The sequence below is a fragment of the Erythrolamprus reginae genome, chromosome 5 (assembly GCF_031021105.1).
Source record: "Erythrolamprus reginae isolate rEryReg1 chromosome 5, rEryReg1.hap1, whole genome shotgun sequence".
Lineage (NCBI taxonomy): Eukaryota > Metazoa > Chordata > Lepidosauria > Squamata > Dipsadidae > Erythrolamprus > Erythrolamprus reginae.
In genome coordinates, this window is record NC_091954.1 from 14,204,294 (window position 1) to 14,227,556 (window position 23,263).

The 23,263-nt window shown below is 43.4% G+C and overlaps 2 protein-coding genes across 2 annotated transcripts in view; both read right to left on the reverse strand.

Annotated features, from left to right (window-relative positions):
* The window catches only part of LOC139168364 (neurotrypsin-like), a 57,292-nt gene extending 49,913 nt beyond the window's left edge, over positions 1–7,379 (reverse strand). The window contains exon 1 of the mRNA XM_070753939.1: positions 7,299–7,379. Coding sequence (XP_070610040.1) covers positions 7,299–7,379 — 81 coding nt within the window. The remainder of the gene's footprint in view (positions 1–7,298) is intronic.
* A 6,746-nt stretch (positions 7,380–14,125) lies between these two features.
* Positions 14,126–22,876, reverse strand: CHCHD1 (coiled-coil-helix-coiled-coil-helix domain containing 1). The gene is made up of 3 exons (XM_070753940.1): positions 22,686–22,876; positions 16,662–16,780; positions 14,126–14,494 (listed from the first exon to the last, which is right to left on the reverse strand). The coding sequence occupies exons 1-3, from the start codon at positions 22,828–22,830 to the stop codon at positions 14,390–14,392; spliced, it is 369 nt and encodes a 122-aa protein (XP_070610041.1). The 5' UTR covers positions 22,831–22,876; the 3' UTR covers positions 14,126–14,389.
* Positions 22,877–23,263: the final 387 nt, after the last annotated feature.

Below are 23,263 nucleotides of genomic sequence, written 5' to 3' on the forward strand. Positions count from 1 at the left end.
TGGAGACAATGATCTAAACTGGAAGGAAGATGAGCATGTGTGCACCCCCCAAAGCATTCCAGCAGGACCGCAAATGGCTGCCCTTTATTGGTAATGGGTCATTCCCTTACACTATTTAAGGATGAGGCATGCCCAGCCTTGTTGCAGAAAACAACATTGTTCTTTTGGGAATCGTCTTGACTCTTGCATTCAGTTTGGATTTCAAAAGGGAACCTTCTTAACTTTGCTAATGAGCTTCGGTCTTTCAGTTAATTTCTGTGAACTACACTTTGGAACTCTTGCTACAGCTGGTAATTATTACTGGGTTTATCTTCGCTCTGGGATTTTGGCCAACTGATAACACTTTGCTAGATTTTCTTCTCCCTTTCAAAGACTCTTTTAAGGCTGTTACAATACTGGCACTTTTCATAAATATTAAATCCTTTTATTAGTTAGACAATTGGTGTGCATCTGATTATTGGGGCTCGGCATTAAGACAGAACAATAGAGGATCCATGTTCAAGTCTCCCAGGTTTGTCAGGGAGCATCAGTGAAATCGCAGCATCGCAAAAACACCGGTCCTCGAAACCCCACCTCCGGACCTCTGTGTTTTTACGATGCTGCGATTTCACTGAGGCTCCCCTCACTGGGAAACCCCACCTCCGGACTTCCATTGCCAGCAAAGCACCCGTTTTTGCACTGCTGGGATTCCCCTGCAGCATCACAAAAACACGGAAGTCTGGAGATGGGGTTTCCCATGGGGGGGAGCCTCAGGGAAATCCCAGCAGCGCAAAAACGGGTGCTCCACTAACAATGGGCGTCCAGAGGCAGGGCATCCCAGCGGTGGCGGTGGGTTTGTAAGGTGAAAATAGTTTGTAAGAGGCAAAAAAATCTTAAACCCCGGGTTTGTATCTCGAAAAGTTTGTATGATGAAGCGTTTGTAAGACGAGGTATCACTGTACTTGTATATATATGTAAACAAGAATTTAATATTATTTTTTAAAAAACAAAACCTGTTTCCCAATTCTATAGAAGCAAAGGGCTACAGGAGATCTATCCTTTCTGAGATTTGCACAAGTAATTTGCATTTTTTTTGGTCCAAAATTGATTGTTCCCATTCAAGCAAACAAAGGACAAAAGAAAGATCAAAGCAAGGATGCTGATGTCATCTGGACACTCCATGGAATTGCTCTAAAGAATAAATATGCATGCTGCATGTTAAAAGGTCTCTCTGGAAGCAGCGGAAGAGGTGGGTAGGGATTATGACTTGCAGAGGTGGGCTGGTAAGGTGGGACGGTGACGTGTGCTCGCCCCTGTGGCTCTGAGTGCTAGTGGAGTCCAGTGCAATTTTGCTACTGCACCTGGGCAGGTAGCGAAATCACTCCCGGACATGCAGGTGCTAATCTCATCATTAGTGTTGGGTGAACCGAACTTACAAAGTTCGGGTTCGTGCCGAACTTTGCAGTGTTCGTCATGCCGAACCCGAACTTTTTTAAAAGTTCGGGTTCAGCATTCGGCATTCGCTCGAACCCCGTGAAGCGCTGCCGCCCAGTTTGGTGAGTTCGGCCGAACTTTGCCGTGAAGTTCGGGTGAGGATGCTGAACCCGAACCCGAACAGTAGCATCGCCGCTGCAGCATCCTTTTCCATAAAAATAAAACAGGAAGTGGGGAATTCCCTATCTCCTTTTGCTTCCTTTTATTTTTACGGAAAAGGATGCCGCAGCGATGCTGCAAGCAAAAGGAGGTGGGGAGTCCCACGATGGGATTCCAAGGGCGGGACTTTGATGTCACGGAGACTCCTTCCTGGCTGGCCGAAACGGGGAGGAAGGAGTCTCTGTGACATCAAAGCCCCGCCCCCCAAAATCATCCACCTCCACATTCCTTGGGGCAGGAGCTGGGCCAGAGCTAACCACAACACTATATAAAGTGTATGTACACACACGCACGCACAGCTCTTCTAAAATTATACACATTCATCCTCATTTACTGCGATAGGAAAAACATACCCAGAGCCCAGAAGGGGGGGGACACAAACTTTTATTACCGGTACTTGCTACGGGTACTGCGTACCTGACCGTACCCATAGGAACCTACCAATGATCCTTCTCCTGCCATGCCACCAAGTCACTCCCACAGAACCGGTAGGTGGAAAATTTGAGTTTCACTCCTGCTTTATAGGTAAGTTAAGGTATTAACACCTGCGCTTTTACCAACGCTACACTCATGGACTACATGTGGGAACCATTGTAGAATGATGATCCAGTGCTGTATACATATTGGATGAAACTGCAACACATATTTTAACTATTAGCATAGACCTATTAATGCGTGGTTGTTTGGCATAGCCATGTGCTTACACTAACCATCAGTAAACAAAAATCAACTCTGGCTATTGGGCCATTTAAAAATCTGTAGAACCTAAAGGTACAGTAAGCAGAGATTTCCTAATAAATGGTTAAATGTAGAAAGCCGTTTCAAGAAGGAGAAGAAGAAATTGTTAACAAGCCACGTTATTCTTCCATTGAATCCTTAATGCTGACATTTGTTGTATACTAAACAATGCCGCTTGGTGGGACCCAGGGGAAGAGCCTTCTCTGTGGCAGCCCCGGCCCTCTGGAACCAACTACCCCCAGAGATTAGAATTGCCCCCACCCTCCTTGCCTTTCATAAGCTGCTTAAAACCCACCTCTGCCACTAGGCATGGGGGAACTGAGATACCCTTTCCTCCTAGGCCTTTACAATTTTATGCATGGTATGTCTGTATGTATGTTTGGCTTTTATTATAATGGGTTTTTAAAATTGTTTTTAGTATTTGATTATTGTTGTATGCTGTCTTATAATTGCTGTTAGCCGCCCTGAGTCTCCGGAGAGGGGCGGCATACAAATCCAATAAATAAATAAATAAATACAGTTTAAGTATTTATATATCTAGACAAAATAACACAAACAAATCAGAAAATGAATTTTCTAATTCTAATTGAACAAAGAATGCAGAATTACCATAATTATTTCAGCTAGGGTTTGGGTTAGCGACCAGATTCTCAAGAATGGTACATTGAAGGACAAAGGCATGTGTATTATAAATGGTTAAATAGGATCTTTATCCAAAGATAGCCTTCCAGACAAGTGGGGAAACAATATGCAAAGTTGGCTTAATTGCCTGCATTTTTATTCCTCTTCCACGCTATTCCTGCCCATAGGCTGAAGTGTATGCGCTTGACGGTATGTTTTAATTTTATCTTCGCAAGAACCTGTGAAATAGAAGATGAATGACCCAAAGTCACCTGCTAAACTACGGTCAGTTGGGTTCTTACAACTGCATTTTCTTGACCACACCCAACACTGTGACAAATGTCTTACAATATACAGTGATCCCTCGGGTTTCGCGAGGGTTCCATTCCAAGACCCTTCGCGAAACTCGATTTTTCGCGATATAGCGGTGCGGAAGTAAAAACACCATCTGCGCATGCGCGACCTTTTTTTTCATGGCCGCACATGCGCAGATGGTGGAGTTTGCGTGTGGGCGGCGGGAAAGACCCAGGGAAGGTTCCTTCGGCCGCCCAACAGCTGATCTGCTCCGCAGCGCGGCAGCAGCGAGGAGCCGAAGATGGGGTTTCCCCGTTGCCCAGGCAACGGGGAAACCCCATCTTTGGCTCCTCGCTGCTGCCGCGCTGCGGAGCAGATCAGCTGTTGGGCGGCCGAAGGAACCTTCCCTGGGTCTTCCCGCCGCCCAGGCAAAGGGGAAACCCCAAGATCGCTTGCCGCTTGCCCGTTCACCTGCCCGCCCGGCTGCTCCGCTTGCCCGTTTGCCCGCCCGCCCGGCCACTCCGCTTGCCCGTTCGCCCGCCCGGCCGCTCCGCTTGCCCGTTCGCCCGCCCGCCCGGCCGCTCCGCTTGCCCGTTCACCCGCCCGCCCGGCTGCTCGCTTGCCGCTCGAGAGCAAGAGGGGGAGAGATAGAGAAAGAGAGAGAAGGAAAGAAAGAGATGAGAGAGGGAGGAAGAGAGTGTGAGAGAGGAAGAAGCAAGATAGAGAAAGAGAGAGAGAAAGAAAGATGAGAAAGGAAGGGAGTGACGTCATCGGGTGGAAAAATCGTGATATAGCGTTTCGCAAAGATCGAGATCGCGAAACTCGGGGGATCACTGTACTGGCTGTATTACTAGACCAAACAAGTAGAGAGATGGCATTTTTGGCAGGGGGAGGAGGTAGACTTTTGCTAATTCATTTTCTTTTGGCATATATCACAACATCTTTGCAATGATCTCTGAGTCAGAGATTGTAATCAGAGATTGTGTTTTGCATTTTCGCTTTAGAGGGAAGTTTCCATGGCCTGAAACCCCATTAAAGAAACGAATCCCTTACAAGCACTGAAGTTATTAAAAATCAAATTACATAAAGTTATCAAATTTAAAAAAGGTATATAAAGTTATCAAATATTGGTAGTTCCACGAAGGAAAAAGATTTAAGTCCTTGGTCTTTCAAAACATCACAAAACTTAGTTCGGATGCAGCAAACTAATATTTAAAGTTTACTCATTCCAAGGCTGGTGGGTGTGAGCAACCCTTTTGTTCTGTCGGGCTCTCTGGTAGAATCCTCCCAAAAATTCACAGGTACAAATTTCAGACACACACATGTTTGAAAATTCAAAACAATGTTTTTTATACTGAAAAGTCACTTAAACCAAGCCCTCTTTTGGTATAGCAAAGAGCACTTGTCTCCAAACAAACTGGTAATTTGTACAAGTCCCTTATCAGTTCTGTGATACTTAGCTTGCAGCTGTGAGGCAATTCACAGTCCTTCTTTCACAAAGTGAAACACACTTTGCCCTGGTTTAGTTTCAAAGCGGGGAAAAATCAGCACACAAAAGGTCAAAGTCAGTAAAGCAGTCACGAAACACAAAGATCAAATAATCCTCCACAATGGCCAAACCCACAGGCTGCTATTTATAGCAGCCTCACTAATGACCACAGCCCCACCCAACCACAGGTGGCCTCATTTTCTTTGATAATAATCTCTCAGTTGTTGCTGCCTATGCATCGCTCTCCGCACGCGTGGCTGTATCATTAACTCTTGTTCTGAATCCAAGGTGGAGCTAGATAATTGATCTCCTTCTGAGCTGTCTGCCACACTCTCCTCTTCCCTGTCACTCATGTCTTCTTGGTCAGAGGAGCCTTCATCAGCAGATTCCACCGGGGGCAAAACAGGCCTGCAGCATGTGGATGTCTCCCCCACATCCACAGTCCTAGGGGCAGGAGCAGGGCCAGAGCTATCCACAACACCTTTCAGCTTAGATCAAGTCTTGCAATCCCTTGAATCTGGAACTTTAAACAGGGATTTACCACTCTCATTTTATCATTGGAGTTTTATTTCAATCAGTTACCGGTTGCTTTTCAGAATAGCGATGGTTATCGCGACTGGTTATTTTCAATGCCCATTGGTGGCTGCCACCTTTTGCTTGACCTGCAGAGATCTCTGCTCATTGACTGCAATCACTGACTTAATGGGAAAATAAGTAAAAAGGGGGGAGATATAGGACACCAGCATCCTTGCAATGGGGGAGGATTATTTTAAATTTGGGAATGTCTTTGTAATTCTATTTCTCTTGCATATCTCACAGGGATGCACTGTTATTTAATCATCTGAATAAAAGATTGCATGCAGAAGTTAACTAAAGCACATCCATATAGATACTTGCACAAAGAATTAGTTGCCCCACTCAGTAAAAGACCTTGGAATACTAATATCAAACGACCTAAGTGCTAAAGCCCACTGCAACAACATCGCCAAAAAGGCTTCCAGAATTGTTAACCTGATCCTACGCAGTTTCTGCTCCAGCAATCTCACACTACTCATCAGAGTCTACAAAACATTTGTCAGACCCATCCTTGAATACAGTTCATCTGTCTGGAACCCACACCACATCTCGGACATCAACACCCTAGAAAACGTCCAAAGATGATACTTCACCAGAAGAGCCCTTCACTCCTCCACTCGAAATGGAATGTCCTACGAAAACAGACTATCAATCCTAGGTCTAGAAAGCTTAGAACTATGATGCCTAAAACACAATCTAAGTATTGCCCACAAAATCATATGCTGCAACGTCCTGCCTGTCAACGACTACTTCAGCTTCAACCGCAACAACACAAGAGCACGCAACAAATTCAAACTTTAATATTAATCGCTCCAAGCTTGACTGTAAAAAATATGACTTTAGCAATCGAGTTGTCGGAGCGTGGAACTCATTACCTGACTCAGTAGTGTCAACCCCTAACCCCCAACATTTAGACTATCCACGATTGACCTCTCCAGGTTCCTAAGAGGTCAGTAAGGGGCGTTACATAAGTGCACCAGTATGCCTTTTGTTCCCTGTCCAATTTGTCTCCCCTTATCCCATATATCATATATCTTTCCTCTTCCTTTCATATATGTTCTCTATTTTCATATCTTTTCATTATATGTAATACTTCATGCCTATTTTCCTCAATATGTATTGTGTATTGGACTAGATAGATAGATAGATAGATAGATAGATAGATAGATAGATAGATAGATAGATAGATAGATAGATAGATAGACAGACAGACAGACAGACAGACAGACAGACAGACAGACAGACAGACAGACAGACAGACAGATAGATAGATAGATAGATAGATAGTGTTCTGTCGTGCTCTCTGGTAGACTCCTCCCAAAAATTCACAGGTACAAATTTCAGACACACACACACGTTTGAAAATTCAAAACAATGTTCTTTATAATGAAAATTCACTTAAACCAAGCCATTGGCATGCGTTCAATGAGAAGAGTCTGCATCAAATGAGAGAGCTGCTAGTGAGGAAGTCATTTCATAGTATAGTTGGCTCTAGATGCGGTCATTCAGCACTGCTGGGAAGTGACACCCTTTTTTGCAGCGTTTTTTCTCTGCTAGATTCACAGGAGAAATAATGAGGAAAGTTGGGTATCTCTCCAAATCCCTGCATTCTATTATTATAAATATTCAGACTGCAGGCTTGAGCATCATTAACCAACCCAGAACCTGAGACACAAAACCTGCTGTGTGCGTGGGACACGAACATAGTTTGCAAACCCCACTAAATTTATTTTTTTTAAATTTAATTTATTTTAGTAAATTTATTCCCAAGGTTTGCATTGCACAATTCATCTCTAACTCTTCCGATGCCACAGATCTATCAGCGAGCTTTTCCTTAACCTTGGCATGCCTAGACAGGCTAAGTAAAATTCCGCCAGGCATGGTGAGCTGGTCGATGCAACGTTAAACCGCTAAATGATTGCTGGCAGATGAAAACCCCGTCTCCTACCTGCCCAGATCCAAGCCACAGCAGTGACAGGAACACTTGGGGGAGCACCATCCTTCTGTCGGCGGAGAGATGATTCTTCATGCTGGTGCTTTACATTACTGTCTCTGGCTGCATTTATCATTGGTCTCCTGTGCTGCTATTCCCCTCCCTTCGCTTTCATAGGGGCTCAGAGGTTCCTGTCATTCTCATGCAAGGAACAAAACTCGCAGCAGCCCTGTTAAAGGCATATTTGTCTCACTTTTCCTGCTTCAACAAGAAATGGTAGAGTGGAATGGATATCTGCTGACTCTGCTTTGTGTGAAGGGCTAAAGCAGTGGTCCCCAAACTACGGCCTGCGGGCCGGATGCGGCCCGCTGAGATCTTTTAACCGGCCCGCAGCAGCACACAAGATTTTACCGATCGATATAATAAGAGGGAGAAATAGAGAGGGAGAGAGAAATGAAGAGGAGAGATAGAAAGGGAGAGAGAGAAAGGGAGAAATAGAGAGAGGGGGAGAGAGAGAAAGTGTGAGAGATTCAAAGAGAGAGAGTTAGAAAGAGAGTGAGTGAGAGAAAGAGAGAAGAGAGAAAAAAAGAAAGAGAAAGGGAGATATAGAGAGGGAAAGAGAAAGGAAGAGGGAGAGATGGAAAGAGAGAGAGAGAGAGAAATGAGAAAATGATGGAGGGAAAGAACGAGGGAGAGGAAAATGAAACAAGAGAAAAGGAAGAGGGAAGAGAGAAGTGGAGAGGAAGGAGGGAAGGAAGGAGAAATGGAGTTTGTTGATTTAAGTTTAAATTTACTTGTTAATAAAGAAGTATAAATTACTTTATTATTTAATTATTAATTACTTAATTACTTATTACTTATTCTTTATTTTAAATATTGTATTTGTTCCCATTTTGTTTTTTACTTTAAATAAGGTATGTGCAGTGTGCATAGGGATTTGTTCATAGGTTTATTTTATAGTCCGGCCCTCCAACAGTCTGAGGGACAGTGAACTGGCCCCCTGTGTAAAAAGTTTGGGGATCCCTGGGCTAAAGAAAGCAAAATTATTTCCCTGTTGCTTCTGCACCGATTATTATTTTTACCTATTCAGCCTTTCAGCTCACCTGGTTCTTCTTAAAAGAGGCTTTTCTTTGAGCATTGAATATGCCCAATTCTCACCGATCTTTGCCTCCCAAGGTGGGTTATGTTCTGCCGGCGTGTTTCAACCGCCCGTAATTACAGGGTAATTAGTCCAGGAAGACACACACCACACGATAAAAGGAAAACCCAAAAGTTTTTATAAACAGAAAAACAGAAACAGCTCCCTTTTTAAATGTCAAAGGGATTTTCTGGTACACACAAGCCACAGGTGAAATGCAATCCAATTGCTCACCCCATAACTGGGAAATTGAGTCCAATTCTAAAGTCCAGAGAGTCCACACACAATCTTGAACAGCACAAAACCCACGATCTTGACGAAACAATGAATTAGATAAACTGCCATGAGGCTAAAACACCAAGCTGCACTTTCATCTGTAGCATTAATTACAGCAGCCCCACCCAACAACAGGTGGTCTCATTTTCTCTTGTAATAATCCTTCAGTTGTTGTCTCCTATGCATCACTCTACGCATGCGTGGATGTGTCATTAATTCTTGTTCAGAATCCAGGGATGATACAGATGATTGATCTCCTCCTGGGCTGTCTGCCAAACTCCCCTCTTCCCTGTCACTCACGCTTCCTTGGTCAGAGGAGGCTTCGTTGGTAGATTCTATCTGGAGCAAAACAGGCCTGCGGCATGTGGATGTTTCCCCCACATCCACCTGCACATTCCTTGGGGCAGGAGCTGGGCCAGAGCTAACCACAACAGATTAGGACTGGGCCTTTCAGTGGTTGTCTTGCTGATATGGACTTAATTGCAAAACAAATGTCTTGGGCTCCATCCAGCTTTTATAAAAGATCTCAGTCTGGACAAGAGGCTTGAGATAACCTGGTTGCCTAAGGGAAAAAAATCTCCCTCACGATAGCTCGTAATTCCAATGTAGATCATTCAATAAATTAATGGGTTCAGTATGGTTTACCATAAATCATAATTTTCACCACTGGCAGGGCAAATCTTTAATTTATATCATTTATTAATTCAGAAAAAAATTAATAAATTAGCCAAATTGAAGAAAAACATTCGAAAGCTCCTGAAGACCCACCTATATCGCCAGGCATGGGGAAACATACACCCCTAGCTATTATGGTTTTATGTATGGTTTGTTAGATTGTGTGATTGCTTTTCTTTTTATAATAAGGGTTTAAAATTGTTTTTTAACATTAGATTTGTACATGGTGTATTGTTGTTGTGAGCGGCTCTAAGTACTTGGAGAGGAGCGGCATACAAATCTAATAAATTATTAGATTTATTATTAAAGCCCTACATAGCATCGGACCAGAATACCTCCGGAACCGTCTTCTGCTGCACGAATCCCAGCAGCTGATAAGATCCCACAGAGTTGGCCTTCTCCACGTCCCGCCGACTAAACAATGTCTGGCGGGCCCCAGGGGAAGAGCCTTCTCTGTGTCGGCCCCCGCCCTCTGGAATCAACTCCCTCCAGAGATCAGAACTGTCCCCACCCTCCTTGTCTTTCGCAAATTACTTAAGACCCACCTGTATTGCCAGGCATAGGGGAATTGAGATATCACCCCCAGGCTTATAGAGTTTAATGTATGGCATGCGTGTGTTGCATGGTTTTTAAATGATGGTTTTTTTAGATGCTTTTTTAATATTAGACTTGTTTACATTGTCACACTCTTATTATTGTTGTGAGCCGCCCCGAGTCTTTGGAGAGAGGCGGCATACAAATCTAAATAATAATAATAATAATAATAATAATAATAATAATAATAATAATATTATTATTATTGCCAGTCATGAAAAATATATTTTATTCACTGCATTAAGACCTGGGCTCTGTTCCCAAAGCCTCATCCCACAAAACCATCACACTCCTAGGACTTAGCAATGGGTAGTTTTTGGAAGCAGGGCTTGAAAGAACTCCTGGTTAAGAATAGTTTCAAGTGAAGAGAAGGATTTAGGGGTAGTGATTTCTGAGTCTCAAAATGGGTGAGCAGTGCAGTCGGGCGGTAGGAAAAGCAAGTAGGATGCTTGGCTGCATAGCTAGAGGTATAACAAGCAGGAAGAGGGAGATTGTGATCCCCTTATATAGAGCGCTGGTGAGACCACATTTGGAATACTGTGTTCAGTTCTGGAGACCTCACCTACAAAAAGATATTGACAAAATTGAACGGGTCCAAAGACGGGCTACAAGAATGGTGGAAGGTCTTAAGCATAAAACGTATCAGGAAAGACTTCATTAACTCAATCTGTATCGTCTGGAGGACAGAAGGAAAAGGGGGGACATGATCGAAACATTTAAATATGCTAAAGGGTTAAATAAGGTTCAGGAGGGAAGTGTTTTTAATAGGAAAGTGAACACAAGAACAAGGGGACACAATCTGAAGTTAGTTGGGGGGAAAGATCAAAAACAACGTGAGAAAATATTATTTCACTGAAAGAGTAGTAGATCCTTGGAACAAACTTCCAGCAGACGTGGTTGGTAAATCCACAGTAACTGAATTTAAACATGCCTGGGATAAACATATATCCAGCCTAAGATAAAATACAGGAAATAGTATAAGGGCAGACTAGATGGACCATGAGGTCTTTTTCTGCCGTCAGTCTTCTATGTTTCTATGAAGCTCCCACAACTTCTGAATACAATTTCTGTTCCATTGGTTGATTGTTCTAATTGTCAGAAAGTTCCTAGTTTCTAGGTTGAATCTCTCCTTCATCAGTTCTTATGCATTATCTCTTGTCTGCTCTTCGGTTGCTTTGGAAAATAGCTTGATACCCTCACCCTCCACTGTGGCAGCTCAAATATTAGAACACTGCTATCATGTCTCCTCTTCTCTTCACTAGACTAGCTATGCCCAGTTCCTGCAACCGTTCTTCATGTTTTCGTCTCCAGTCCCCTAATCATCTTGGTTAATGTTCTCTGTACTTTTTTTAGAGTCTTATCAACTTGTGGTGACCAAAATTAAAAGCAGCATTCTAGGTGTGGCGTTACTAAGGCTTTATAGAGTGGTATTGTTGTGGTTGGCTCTGGCCCAGCTCCTGCCCCAAGGAATGTGGAGGTGGAGGAAACATCCACATGCCGCAGGCCTGTTTTGCTCCGGATAGAATCTCCCGACGAAGTCTCCTATGGCGAAGGAAGCGTGAGTGACAGGGAAGAGGGGAGTTTGGCAGACAGCCCAGGAGGAGATCAATCATCCTTATCATCCCTGGATTCTGAACAAGAACTTATGACGGACGCACACATGCGTAGAGTGATGCATAGGAGAGAACAACTGAAGGATTATTACAGGAGATAAGTGAGGCCACCTGTGGTTGGGTGGGGCTGCTGTAATTAGTGCTACAGATAAAAAGAGCAGCGTGCTGGTTTAGCCTTGTGGAAGTTAGAAACATAGAAACATAGAAGTCTGACGGCAGAAAAAGACCTCATGGTCCATCTAGTCTGCCCTTATACTATTTTCTGTATTTTATCTTAGGATGGATATATGTTTATCCCAGGCATGTTTAAATTCAGTTACTGTGGATTTATCTACCACGTCTGCTGGAAGTTTGTTCCAAGGATCTACTACTCTTTCAGTAAAATAATATTTTCTCATGTTGCTTTTGATCTTTCCCCCAACTAACTTCAGATTGTGTCCCCTTGTTCTTGTGTTCACTTTCCTATTAAAAACACTTCCCTCCTGGGCCTTATTTAACCCTTTAATATATTTAAATGTTTCGATCATGTCCCCCCTTTTCCATCTGTCCTCCAGACTATACAGATTGAGTTCATTAAGTTTTTCCTGATACGTTTTATGCTTAAGACCTTCCACCATTCTTGTAGCCCGACTTTGGACCCGTTCAATTTTGTCAATATCTTTTTGTAGGTGAGGTCTCCAGAACTGAACACAGTATTCCAAATGAGGTCTCACCAGCGCTCTATACAGCGGGATCACAATCTCCCTCTTCCTGCTTGTTATACCTCTAGCTATGCAGCCAAGCATCCTACTTGCTTTCCCTACCGCCTGACTGCACTGCTCACCCATTTTGAGACTGTCAGAAATCACTACTCCTAAATCCTTTTCTTCTGAAGTATTTGCTAACACAGAACTGCCAATACAATACTCAGATTGAGGATTCCTTTTCCCCAAGTGCATTATTTTACATTTGGAAACATTAAACTGCAGTTTCCATTGCTTTGACCATTTATCTAGTAAAGCTAAATCATTTACCATATTAAATGGTATCTAATAGTTTATCTAATTCATAGTTTGTCAAGATCATGGTTTGTTGTTTCCCTGTTCAAGACTGTGTGTGGAATTTCTGGACTTTTGGAATTGGACTCAATTTCCCAGTTACTGGGTGAGAAATTGGATTGCATTTAACCTGTGCCTTGTGTGTACCAGAAAATCCCTTTGATATTTAAAAAGGGAGTTTTTTCTGCTTTTCTGTTGATAAAGACTTTTAGTTTTCCTTCTATCGTGTGGTGTATATCTTTCTGGACTAATTACCCTGTAATTACAGGCAGTTGGGACACGCCGGCAGAACCAGTATTAGTAGCTCACTTGATCTTGATTGTATCCTTTTGTTAATGCAATTTAGGATTGCATTAGCTTTTCTTGGCTGTTGCTGGTTAGTTGGTTGTCCACTAAGACTCCAAGATCCCTCTCGCAGTTACTATTATTATTATTATTATTATTATTATTATTATTATTATTATTTATTAGATTTGTATGCCGCCCTTCTCCGAAGACTCGGGGTGGCTCACAGAATATTAAGTCTGCTATTAAGTCTGGTTTAAAATTTTTAGACTTGTTAGATAGGGCCCAGTGCTCAAGTTTGTCAAGATCCATCTGATTCTTGAACCTATTTCTATGGTATTAACTATTCCTGCTTGTTGTGTTTGGGCCTGGGCCAGCCGTTGCTCCCACAGATGGGAGAGATGCGGCACAAAGTGAGTGCGAAAGCCTGGTTGACAGCCAGGAAGACGTGGCAGACAGCCAGGAGGATGAGGCCACTGGTTCACAGGACTCAGCAGACAGCCCAGGGGATTTGGCATGCAGTCCCTCAGACAGTCTTTCGTCCTTGGATTCCTCTGCCGAACAATTCATAGACATGTGTAGCAGAAGAGCGATGCAAAGGAGGGATCAATTGAAGGATTATTACAAGTCATCAGAGTAGCACCTGGGTTGGGTGTGGTTCTTATACTGAGGGCTGGGTGTGGTTCCCTTAATGAGGGCTAAAGGTATAAAAGGGAACAGAGGCACAAGGCAAACTGTGGCTGTTTATATGTGTTATTTTGTGGTTCCTGCTCTGAAGTTTCTGTTCCGTGCCGTTGGAGTTTTCAACCCAGCTTTTTCAGTCACGTGGGAGGTGAAACCTCTGGGACTTGCTGTTTGCTCCAAAGATTCAATAGGACTCCTGAAACGTCTTTGCTCATTCCAGGTTGTCTTTGTTTGTTTTTTCCTGTGTTTTTGTATGCGGCTGAAGTAAGCCTTGCACTATCATTGTTTCCTGACACTAAGGACTGTTTTGAGTAACCTTTTTTTGTTTGTTTAATACAAGTTTGCTGATTAGAAGAGCATGTGTGTGTTTGATTTCTTTTCCTTGGGACTGTTACGCATTGCCTGAGCCCAGTCAGGCAGAACACTGCTAGCTTAGTATCATCTGCAAATTTGGTAAGTTCCGCTTCTATTCCATCATCTGTCGTTGATGAAGACACTGAAGAGTTCTGGGGCCAAGATGAAACCTTGTGGGACCCCATGTTTCATTATAAGATTTTATTTCACAGAACTCAATATGACAATAAATGAACAATCCATAAGGAAGTTTTCTGCTTGAAGAATCTTCCCATCAGAGAAAATGTAACCTTTGGTCTTACTGGCAGCAGATCTTTTTAGACAAAGTTACTTAAATAATTCTGAAGATTATTGCTCCTCAGTTTTAACAAGCAGGGGTAGTAGGGAGGTTTTCCAAATTCGATCTAATTTCAGGTTTTAATAACCAGATATTTACAGAAACATTTTTCATTAATAATAGTGTCTAGTATTTGGGTGTCGTCCAAGTAATTTGTTGACTTGTTGTGGATCAAGAGTTCCTGAAGAGTCTTCTGGAGTTGTCCCCTTTTTCTTTGCCTGAAAAGAGCACAAATAAATTTATGCAGTTATTGAACTGCAATAAACTGCAATTCCCAGTGATGTTTCCAATTTTATCAATCCTAATCACTAAATGACTAGAGTTAATTCTGACACACTGAACTGGTATTATCAAAAGTCTATTATTTATCAAACTAACAATTATATGCCAACTGTAGAGTGGTTGAATTTTTAAAATATATTGCTAGGGATATGAGAAAAATGTATTATTGTGGTCACACTTTATCACTAGTTTGATCTTATCCTCCTAGTTTTTTTTTTTTAAAGAATCTATTATTTTCTACAAATACAGTGGTACCTCGGTTCTCGAACGCTTTGGTTCTCGTACATTTCGGATACTGAACAAAATTTTCAGCAAAAATTTGCTTCGGTATCTGAACAAAAATTCGGATACCGAACAGCCACAGAAAATTTTGTTTGTTATCCAAAATGTTACCGCCCGCTTAACAGCCTCCCAGTCTCTATAGTCTAACCTCTCCAAGCTGCAGGAAGGGTGGAGGTGGCTGCAATACCGGTAGCTTCGGGAGGCTCCTTTTCCTCAGTGCTTCGTCTTGTGCACCAACTTTCTCCTTCCTGGCGGCAGCAGTGGTGACAGCAGCAGCTTCCCTTCATTACGTGACGTTTCCGGCGCTGCTGCTCCTCGAAGGGAAGCTGCTGTTGTCGCCACCGCTGCCGCTGGGAAGGAGAAGGGGCTGAGGGGAGGCAAAAATCATATGTTTTTGCAAAAAAAAAAAAAGAGTGAGTTTCCCCACAAAAATGGGTGTTTTTGCCTTCCTCTAGCCCACTGTTTTTCAACCAGTGTGCTGCAGCACACTAGTGTGCCGCGAGACATGGTCAGGTGTGCCGCGAAGCTCAGCTTCCAAGACCGGAAGCTGAGCTTCTTTCTTCGCGCCTTCTTTTTCGTGCCTTCCTTCTTTGCAGCAGGTGAGCTTTGGGGCCCGGCAGGAGGGCGCCGGCAGCAGCGGCTCCAGGCAGTAGCTGGGGGTCGGCGGCTGTGAGTGGGAGCTCCAGGGCAGAGGCACCAGCACCGGCAGCTTCTCTGGCGGCATCAAGTGACTGGCAGGAGGGCACCAACAGCGGGAGCGCATCAGCAGCAGTGGCACTGGGCAGTAGCCGGAAGGCGGTTCCAGGGCGGAGGCACCGACAGTGGCGGCTTAACGTGTTGCTGGACGCTGTACATGCTGACGCTGCAGGGCTGGCACTGGCCTGCTGGCTGGGCCGGGACAGAGGTGCGATCCCTGTGCCCATGCCCAGCACAGCATGTATGGAGTCCAGCAACATATCCAGCCGCCACCGTCAGGGCTCCCGCTCGCAGTCAACCGCTCTGCCACCACCCCTGGCTACTGCCTGATGCTGCTGTTGCCAGCATGGTGTACGAGAGAGAAAGAGACAGATAGCAAGAGACAGAGAGAGAGAGAGAGAGAAAGTAAGAGAGACAGAGAAGGAAAGCAAGAGAGAGAAAGAGAGCAAGAAAGAGAAAGAAAGCAAGAGAGAGATAGAGAGAGAGAAAGCAAGAGAGAGAAAGCAAGACAGAGATAAAAAGAAAGCATGAGAGAGAGGGGGGGGAGGGAAGGAGGGAGAGAGAAAGACATAGCGGGAGGGATGGAGGGAGGGAGGGAGAAAGAGAGCAAAAAAGAGAGGAAGCAAGGAAGAGAGAAAGAAAGAGAGATGGAGAGAGAAATAGAGCGAAAGGGAGGAAGAGAGAGAGAGTTTTTTTGTCCAAACTTTTTTTACCCCTCCCTCTCCCGCTCAATGTGCCCCTGAATTTTGTAAATGTAAAAAATGTGCCGTGGCTCAAAATAGGTTGAAAATCACTGCTCTAGCCCCCCAGGAACACTCTGCAGGTCTCTCAAACCATCTGCACACTCCATTTTTTGCAAAAATGGGATATGGGAGTGAGAGTGGAGCTTTGGGAGGCCAAAAATGGCTGTATTCGGTGTATAAGACGCACTGATATTTCCAGCCTTTTTTGGAGGGGGTAAGGTGCATCTTATACTCCAAAAAATATAGTAGATGAAAGTTTATTAAATAAATTTTAAAGAAAATACTATGCAATTAAAACTGGTGATTCTAAGCCATTACAAACTCAATATAGGTGGAAAACAGTTTCTTTATAGAATATTGGGGGAAAATAAAATGCAATTACCTCTGCTTTAGCTGCACAGTCAAAGAACGTAGTAATCTCCTTAGCACAAGCAACGTCACTGAACTCATTTGCCTTCCAGCAAGCCATCATCAAGGCCATCTCTGTAAGACAACTTGCCTCTGTAAAATAAAAATAAACTCCCATTATCCAGGAGTATTTTATAGCTTCTACAAATCTATTGCAAAAGAAACGTACAAAATGAGGAAGAACATACGGCAGGCACTGATTATTATTATTATTATTATTATTATTATTATTATTATTATTATTATTATTTATTGGATTTGTATGCCGCCCCTCTCCGTAGACTCGGGGCGGCTAACAACAGTAATACAAAACAGCATGTAAATCCAATACTAAAACAGCTAAAAACCCTTTATTTGTAAAACCAAACATACATACCCTTCATGGCACCGGACCAGAATATCTCCGGGACCGCATTCTGCCGCACGAATCCCAGCGACCAGTTAGGTCCCACATAGTTGGCCTTCTCCGGGTCCCGTCAACTAAACAATGTTGTTTGGCGGGACCCAGGGGAAGAGCCTTCTCTGTGGCGGTCCTGACCCCTTTGGAACCAACTCCCCCCAGATATCAGAGTTGCCCCCACCCTCCTAGCCTTTCGTAAGCTCCTTAAAACCCACCTCTGTCGTCAGGCATGGGGGAATTGACACTTTCCCTCCCCCTAGGCTTATAAAATTTATGCATGGTATGCTAGTATGTATGATTGGTTTCTAAATTGGGGTTTTTAAATTAACTTAAATATTAGATTTGTTTACATTGTATTATTATTGCTGTGAGCCGCCCCGAGTCTGCGGAGAGGGGCGGCATACAAATCTGATTAATAAATAAATAAATACATACATACAAACAAACATACCATGCATAAATTGTAAGGGCCTGGGGGAAAGAATATCTCAGTTCCCCCATGTCTGACGGCAGAGGTGGGTTTTAAGGAGCTTAAGAAAGGCGAGGAGGGTGGGGGCAATTCTAATCTCCGGGGGGGGGGTTCTAGAGGGCCGGGGCCACCACAGAGAAGGCTCTTCCCCTGGGTCCTGCCAAACGACATTGTTTTGTTGACGGGACCCGGAGAAGGCCCACTCTGTGGGACCTAACCGGTCGCTGGGATTCGTGCACCAGCATATTTTTTTATTTTTTATTTTATTTTTTATTTTATTTTTTATTATTTAGATTTGTATGCCGCCCCTCTCCATGGACTCGGGGCGGCTCACAGCAAAATATAACAAATCGTAACAAATCCAAATAAATTTAAATATTTAAAAAAGTTTAAAAAGAATATTGCAGCATATTGTTCCAAAAGGCGGTTAATTTCCATTGGGATTGAAAAATGCTTAAATACAGTAGAGTCTATAATGGGAAGGAGGATGTGTGTGTGGGAGAAGTCACTGGTCAATGGAAAGACATCTGATCTTGGTATATTTTCAAGTTTTCAGTATTGGGTGTATACAATTCTTGCTGCTGTTATTATTTGCAAAATACCAAGTGATAAAGGGATTATACATAAAATACTTGAATGTGCAGAGATGTATAGGCTCACTTTGGTAATGAAAGGCAAAGAGGAAACAGAATTTGACAAGGCGTGGAATAGGTGGTGTAACTGGTTAGGGCAGAAGAATAAAGCTGCGTAGAAATAAATGTAAATAGCATATACCGGTATATAACCATCTTTCAGATGTGGCGACGGGGGCATTTGCCCCGGTTTGCCTGGTGCACCAGTTGCGGCCCTATTTGGACCGGCAGTCACTGCTCACAGTCACTCATGCCCTCATCACCTCGAGGCTCGACTACTGTAATGCTCTCTACATGGGGCTACCTTTGAAGAGTGTTCGGAAACTTCAGATCGTGCAGAATGCAGCTGCGAGAGCAATCATGGGCTTCCCTAGGTATGCCCATGTCACACCAACCCTCCGCAGTCTGCATTGGTTGCCGATCAGTTTCCGGTCACAATTCAAAATGTTATGACCTATAAAGCCCTTTATGGCATCGGACCATAATATCTCCGAGACCGCCTTCTGCCGCACGAATCCCAGCGACCGGTTAGGTCCCACAGAGTTGGCCTTCTCCGGGTCCCGTCAACTAAACAATGTTGTCTGGCGGGACCCAGGGGAAGAGCCTTCTCTGTGGCGGCCCCGACCCTCTGGAACCAGCCCCCCCCCAGAGATTAGAATTGCCCCCACCCTCCTTGCCTTTCGCAAACTTCTTAAAACCCACCTCTGCCGTCAGGCATGGGGGAATTGAGACATCTCCCCCAGCCTTATATAGTGTTATGTATGGTATGCTTGTGTTGTATGTTTTTTAAAATAATGGGTTTTTTAGATATTTTTTAAATATTAGATTTGTTTATTGTATACTGTTTTATTGTTGTTGTGAGCCGCCCCGAGTCTGCGGAGAGGGGCAGCATACAAATCTAATAAATAAATTAAATAAATAAAATAAAAAATAAATAAATAATTGTCCTAAAAATGCGAGGCAATAGCCATCACGATCTTTGGAACATTTAAAATTTATTTAAAACTACTAAAAAATTACTGAGCTTTGGTCAATCCCTATTGACTTCGTCAGAGTATTAAAATCATCATTGAAGAAATGTTTGTTTTTATATAGTGCGGTTTAATTTGGTCAGTGCATGCGTAAAGGGCCCAGACCCTTTCTTCTCTCCTGTAATTGGCTGGGTGTTTATGCCTTATTCATGCTGGTAGATGGGATTTCTATTGGCTCTTTCCAACATTCCAACTGCCACTTTCTCTACAGGTGTAGAGAGGTATAACAAGCAGGAAGAGGGAGATTATGATCCCGCTATATAGAACGCTGGTGAGACCACATTTGGAATACTGTGTTCAGTTCTGGAGACCTCACCTACAAAAAGATATTGACAAAATTGAACGGGTCCAAAGACGGGCTACAAGAATGGTGGAAGGTCTTAAGCATAAAACGTATCAGGAAAGACTTCATGAACTCAATCTGTATAGTCTGGAGGACAGAAGGAAAAGGGGGGACATGATCAAAACATTTAAATATATTAAAGGATTAAATAAGGTTCAGGAGGGAAGTGTTTTTAATAGGAAAGTGAACACAAGAACAAGGGGACACAATCTGAAGTTAGTTGGGGGAAAGATCAAAGGCAACATGAGAAAATATTATTTTACTGAAAGAGTAGTAGATCCTTGGAACAAACTTCCAGCAGACGTGGTTGGTAAATCCACAGTAACTGAATTTAAACATGCCTGGGATAAACATAGATCCATCCTAAGATAAAATACAGAAAATAGTATAAAGGCAGACTAGATGGACCATGAAGTCTTTTTCTGCCGTCAGTCTTCTATGTTTCTATGGTATTTATCGCTACTTTCTCCCTCGTTTCTAACATGTTTCGCCCATGATCTTGCGGTGAGTCTATGTTGTTCTTCACCCCTTCTGTTTTCTCATTCTATTGCTCTCCTTGTGTGTTCTCTTCCATGCAATGGAGGTTTATTATACCTTCAATGGGCCAATCTCTATGCCTATGGGGAAGACATTTTCCTATTCAGCCCTAATGATCCATTCCCTTTGAGTCTTTGCCAGTGTCTTAATGCCTGGTATGCTGGTGGCATATCAATGTGTCTATTAAGTGAGTTGATGTTCGCAAACCAGGCTTCTTTCAGGAGGCAGCCTCCTTTTGTTTCGTCACGAGCCACGACTTTGGTCTCTTTGGAAGTTAAACTCATGACCCTGATCCTCCATGTGTGTCCAAATCTGGGAGCGCAGTTCCTGGTGTTGGACCACTAATTTGTGTTCATTCACCCTACTATATATGAAACAGTACTGTTAAAAAAGTTTATTGATTTGTATATTGAAAAAAATGAACGACATGAATGAATGAATAACATGAATAATGAATGAACGACATGAATGAATGACATCTAATCAAACTGGGCCAGATTCCTATTGTATATAATGTCTCGCACAAGATCAGTATTCGATCAGAGAGATTTTAGCAGAATTGGGAGCAGCTGTGTGAACAGGTACACACATGTAGGATGTCAGTACATATGTACATGGGGTAAGCTTCCCTTTCTAGCCTACACCAGGGAATTATGGGAGTTGAGGTCCATGCACCTTAAAAGTTGCCGAGGTTGAGAAATAACATCATATAATGGATCATTCTGTATGTATGTGTGTGTATCTTTATGTGTGTGTATATATATGTGTGTATGTATGTATGTGTGTATGCATATATATATATATATGTCACATGTTTTGGCTGAATTTGAAAATTAAGGGAGACTAGGATAAATCTATTTCTGCCTTATTTTGGCCTTATCAGCTAGCCATACCCTCACTGGGACTTGAATTTGCAACCTTGGCCTTGTAAGGCAGAGAATTAACCTCTAGGCTACATTATCCAATTCTACTCGTGATACAAACCCGGGGTTCAGAAAACTTTTGCCTCTTCTTACGAACTGGCGTTCGGAGACTGCTGGGAAGCCGCGCGGCTGTTTTAAAAGGTGACAGCCGGGCGGCGGGGCTTCCCAGAAGCCTCCCGAATGCCGGTTCGTAACTCGAACAAAGTTCGTAAGAAGAGGCAAAATTTTGCTGAACCCCGGGTTAGGTTCGGGAGGTTGCTGGGAAGCCCCCCAGGCCGGCTGTCACCTTTTAAAACAGCCGCGCGGCTTCCCAGCAGTCACCGAAAGCCTTTTTTTTTGCGGGGGTTTTTTTGGTTGCACGGATTAATTGACTTTACATTGTTTCCTATGGGAAACAATGTTTCGTCTTACGAACCTTTCATCTTACGAACCTCCTCCTTGCACCAATTAAGTTCGTATCATATATATATGTAGATTGTTCTGAGTTCGGGTTTTGCCCCGTGTAATATTTTGAATGTCTATATATATATACACACACACACACACAGTGTTCCCCCGCTTTTCGCGGGGGATGCATTCCGAGACTGCCCGCGAAAGTTGAATTTCCGCGAAGTAGAGATGCGGAAGTAAATACACTATTTTTGGATATGAACAGTATCACAAGATTTCCCTTAACACTTTAAACCCCTAAATTGCAATTTTCCATTCCATTAGCAACCATTCAGATTATTACTCACCATGTTTATTTATTAAAGTTTATTAAAAAAAAATTTATTAAAGGCAGACGAAAGTTTGGCGATGACATATGACGTCATCGGGTGGGAAAAACAGTGGTATAGGGGAAAAACCCGCAAAGTATTTTTTAATTAATATTTTTGAAAAACCGTGGTATAGACTTTCTGCGAAGTTCGAACCCGCGAAAATCGAGGGAACACTGTATTCTGGAATGTGTGTGTGTGTATACGTTTTACATATATATATATACATATACATATATACATATACATACATACATACATACATATAAATATACATACATCTACATATATATACATACCGGTACATACACACACACATACGTTTTACATATACAGTATATGTATGTATCTACGAAAACAAATATATATATATATATAATATATATACATACATACATACATACATACATACATACATACATACATACATACATAAAACGTATACACACATACATACATTCAGAATCCTCCTGCCAGATATGCTATGCTGGTTGTCAAGGTTGGAGACTCCTGATGTACTGTATACACAATGTATAATGATAATAAAGGCTATACTACAAACAGGGATCTCCAAACTCGGGCACTTCGGGACTTCAATTCCGAGAATTCCTCAGCCAACTTTGCTGGCATGGGGATTCTGGGAGTTGAAGTCCACAAATTTTAAAGTGGCCGAGCTTGGAGATTCCTGCCATCAGTCAAGGTGATTCGGACTCCGGGTAGAAGTTATGGCCCCGAAAGTAACTTGGCGCCGCCTCCTTCCTGGCGTATTCCCCGTTTTCCCAGCCGCTATAGCAGGAAAAGCCTCTGGACTCGTTTAGCTCCATTGACCCATTGCAAACAAGCTGCTCGGACCGACGGACGGACTTGTGCGCGGGGACCGTTGGACGCTGCTGGCCTTCGCCTACCTCCGAGCTTCAATTGACGGTTGGAGATGCGATCGGCTAGCACCAGAGGCAGTTTGGCTTTGATCGGGCGACGCCTGCCCGGGACTCGCACGAGGTCGGCGAAGCGGCCCCTCCAGAAGGATATTCCGCCAGGCACGCCCGCCATGGCAAAACCGGAAGAGCGGTTCCCCCACGTGACTGATTGTCCGCGCACCATGGAGCCGCGCTTCCGAGACTCAAGAGCGGCCGCTACTGGAGGACCGACCGAAGTTGTACTCCAAACTCTCCGGTCCAGCTAAGAAACCGCGGACGGCGCATTTTGGAACTGCTTTGCAGACCGGGTCCTTTGAAGGCCAATGTGGGTGCGAGGGCTGGACGACTGGGGTAGTCCGAGGGGGAGTGACGTTGTGTCCCATATATCAGTGTTTCCCAACCTTGGCAACTTGAAGATATCTGGAATTCTGGGAGTTGAAGTCCAAATACTGTATCTTCAAGTTGCCAAGGTTGGGAAACACTGTCATATATAATGAAGGGAACGGAATAGGTGTAGTTTGGAGCAGGGGTGTGCAACCTTGCCCACTCTGCTGTTCTGTTCGGGT